Below are 3,420 nucleotides of genomic sequence, written 5' to 3'. Positions count from 1 at the left end.
AACGCGTGTCGGGGCAATGTTAGTAACTGTAGTGTGATTACTGAATTATAAAAGCAACGCGTTACACTACTCCGTTACCGACAAAAGTATTATGATAATATTGTTACACCCAACTCTGGTTATCTGACTGTCCAGCTGCAGGTGGAGAGGATGGGTGGGGTTATCCATGATGGACAACAGCTTGTTCAGTGTCCTCCTCTCCACCACAGCTTCAAAGGGGTACAGCTTGATGCAGATGACAGAGCCAGCTTTCCTGATCAGTTTATTGAGTCTGCTGGTGTCACCGGCTCTGAGAGTTTTGGAGATTTTATTGTGATTTATGTGTCATTTGTGTTAGCAATGGAAGAAAACTGTAAACATACTAATGCAGTCATTAGCAAAACAATGTAGCCGATGAAGTTTTAAAAAACAAAACATTATTCTGACAGAATTATGATGGGACTGTGCTGAGGACAGATGAAGCGACCACACCTACTGTGCTCACTAAACTACTTCACAAATCAGTCAATGTGTCACTTGTTATTGCAAAGGGAAATGATAAACATACACCCTTCACGTGGTCCCTTTGGAAAGAGAACACTTTCTACAGATTTCATAAATTAGTCTCCAAGATATTTCTGGAGCTCTCTCACCAAGTTCAATAACTGAGCCCTCCTCCATTTGTAGAATGCATTCTGGGAAAAATAGTGTACACAAAGCATATTTAGCAATGATTAGTTATTTGATTTGTCACTTTGTACTGTGAACACAATTCAGGCTTTAAAGCTGTATGGAGTATGGAAGTGGGCCGCTGTGAAAGAGGAAAGAAACAACTGATTTGTCAGAATATTTTATTAACAGTATAAATCCATCTCAACCCCACTGAGCTCTGCTTACTGCTAATCTGTGTTTACAGGGTGCTTTTATTTGAACATCTTTTAACCACAGGAATGACGAGGCATTTTAATGTGCAGTGATAACGGTAAGCTGCAGCCAGGAGCCAAGAAACCAAAGAAGAAGAATTGCATCAGATGGAATAATACCATCTCTGACCCGAGAGAGTCCACTCTGCCTAAATTGGATTGAGACAAAATGAGGACACAAGGAGAAAGTCACATTATTTTTCAAACCATAAAACACAGTGTGTTGTGAATACAAAGTCTGCACCATGACGCACTACTGGTGTTTGTGATGAGATCTCCTTAAGCTCCTTCCTTTATTAATGTAATAGATGTATTTGTAGTTCTGTTGTTGAGTCATACAGCCGTCGGCATCTCCTTAACATCATGACATTCTCTTTAGTCTGCACATTTCAGGTCTGTATGAGTTATGCATTAAAGTCTGTTTCCTAAATCTCTGTGCGCAGGTTGGGGAATCTCTTCAGCAGGAGGGTGGCTTGTTTTGGGGGGAGACGCTCCCCCTGCATGCCGCTCAGCTCAGACGTGTTCTTCTTGGCAGCCTGTGAGAGAGGAAAACTGTTAGCAGTGCTTTTATTAAGTAATGGGTTAAATAAGTACTACTAGCCTAGGAAACGTTTGCACATCTGCAGCACAGCTTGCTCATGCTCTCTGAGAGGTCAGATCACTTTGATATTTCAATGGGTCATGCAAGTGTTAGTGGAAGGGCTGACCAACACCTTTCCACAGGCCAGACACCAGTTTCATGTAGCTGACATTAAACCATTTGACAAAAACTTAGACTGACTGACTGAACTGATGAGATAGCTGCCATACACAAATGCTGACAATTAAGTGCTTACCATCGCCATCAAAAAATCCCCAGAATAATGTTGTGGAAAATATTTTATCAATATTCAAAAGCCCTAGATTGTAGACAAATAATTGTGTGTACTTTTTAAGTTATACATCAGTGAATGTGGCATTACCCAGGATGCATTGGAAAACTCATGACTTCAGGGTCCTGTAGTATTCCTCAGCATATTTTCATTTGGACATGCTGACCTCTTGCTGTGTGTTTGTGCTGCGGTCAACGTACCTTTGCCTCGTCCACACAGCTGTAAAAGGCCTTCATCTCCGCAGAGCACACACTCTCCACAAAGCTGTTCTGCTTCCAGCACGCCATCAGGACCGAGATCTCGGTGACACACGACGCGCCTGTGGAGAAAAAGACAGCTTTGACTGACTGGAGTTACCATCGCCCCCTGCCCTGTCCGATGGTCACTGTGCAGCTCCAGTCAGAGCAAACACACACATGAAGTCATAATCAGGATGTTTCCTTGTTTTACCTTCAGCTACACAAACATAACGGTAGACCTCTGCAGCAGGATACAAACACTTTAAAGAAGTAGATCACGCAAATGACCACTGTGCCTTATTCCCTTTATTATTAACATACTTTGGTTGTATGGTTGATGTGAGATAGTTGTGAACAAATTGTTTATGTGAAAAATTGTTTCTCTTTGACGATACCAAGCACATCTCTAGACAATAGCAACACAATGGCTTTGCAGATCTGGACAGTGTTGGGGGTCATTGAGGATGCTGAGTCCCTTCTGACATGTTTAGGATCAACAATGGCAGTTTTACAACATTTCCTGGTTTACAGGGCTTGCAACTAGACCAAAGAGGCAAGTGTTAGATGGGCGACTGTCAATCAAATGAGGGACATTGTCTCGATTTGTGGGATGCAGGACAAATGATAACAATGTGCAGTCCACCTGGTCCCATGTCATCCATACTGGATGACCTGATGTTATGAAGTGTGCTGTGAAACAGACAGCCCCCCCTCACCTCCTCTCTTGACCCTGCGGTTGGACACCTCGTCCTTGAGGACCAGCGGCTTGTTGGGCTTCAGCACCGGTCCTGCCGTGCTGCTGCTGCTGAGCAGCCGGCTGACCTTCTCCTGGAACAGGACACCGCGCTGCGCCGCCATAACCCGTCTGTTCCCGGCCTAACCCGCACGGAGCGAGAGCCGCTGCTGCTCAGACTCTGTGTGACCGGGAGGAGAGGGGAAACCAACACAAACAAACCGTCTTCAGCTCAACGACTCACTCCTTCAGGCAGGCTCTACTGTGTAGCGCCATGTTTACCGTGAGACCCAATTCAGTGTCGTAAAGCACAGAAAAGCGTACTTCCCTTACGACACATTATGACGACAAGCGGCCAGTGCTGCATTTAGGTGCTGTCGTAACTCTCACAACTTTAGTAAGACACGAGCAATCCGACAGTAAAAATGAATCAGTGAAGTGAAAGAATATAAGTTATTAATAATAATATGACAATAATTATAACAACAACAATATTAATATCATAATGCAACAATAATCATAATAATAATCATTGTAATTATTATTATTATTAGCAGTAGTAGTAGTAGTTGGGTCAATATCACTATAAAGTAACTTTGATGTCCCCCATCAGAATCAATCAGTTATGAATATAGAGCAGAATAATGAAACTCTGAGGTCTTATTATAAAAGGC

General features: G+C 43.0%; 1 protein-coding gene across 1 annotated transcript; it reads right to left on the bottom strand.

Moving 5' to 3' along the window:
• Positions 1-813: 813 nt before the first annotated feature.
• Positions 814-3,060, bottom strand: chchd1 (coiled-coil-helix-coiled-coil-helix domain containing 1). The gene is made up of 3 exons (XM_034239711.1): positions 2,730-3,060; positions 1,975-2,093; positions 814-1,438 (listed from the first exon to the last, which is right to left on the bottom strand). The coding sequence occupies exons 1-3, from the start codon at positions 2,869-2,871 to the stop codon at positions 1,328-1,330; spliced, it is 372 nt and encodes a 123-aa protein (XP_034095602.1). The 5' UTR covers positions 2,872-3,060; the 3' UTR covers positions 814-1,327.
• Positions 3,061-3,420: the final 360 nt, after the last annotated feature.

This window comes from Gymnodraco acuticeps, unplaced genomic scaffold, assembly GCF_902827175.1.
Source record: "Gymnodraco acuticeps unplaced genomic scaffold, fGymAcu1.1, whole genome shotgun sequence".
Lineage (NCBI taxonomy): Eukaryota > Metazoa > Chordata > Actinopteri > Perciformes > Bathydraconidae > Gymnodraco > Gymnodraco acuticeps.
Note: the sequence above shows the minus strand (reverse complement) of the source record. Positions and strands in the feature narration are given on the sequence as shown.

Bases quoted from the DNA above. Each gene is read 5' to 3' on its own strand.
- chchd1 (XM_034239711.1), bottom strand. From the start codon at position 2,871: ATGGCGGCGCAGCGCGGTGTCCTGTTCCAGGAGAAGGTCAGCCGGCTG. The intron at 2,094-2,729 runs GTGAGGGGGGGC...TTTTCTCCACAG, and splicing joins CCGCAGGGTCAAGAGAGGAG to GCGCGTCGTGTGTCACCGAG. The intron at 1,439-1,974 runs GTACGTTGACCG...CCTCTCTCACAG, and splicing joins GCTGTGTGGACGAGGCAAAG to GCTGCCAAGAAGAACACGTC.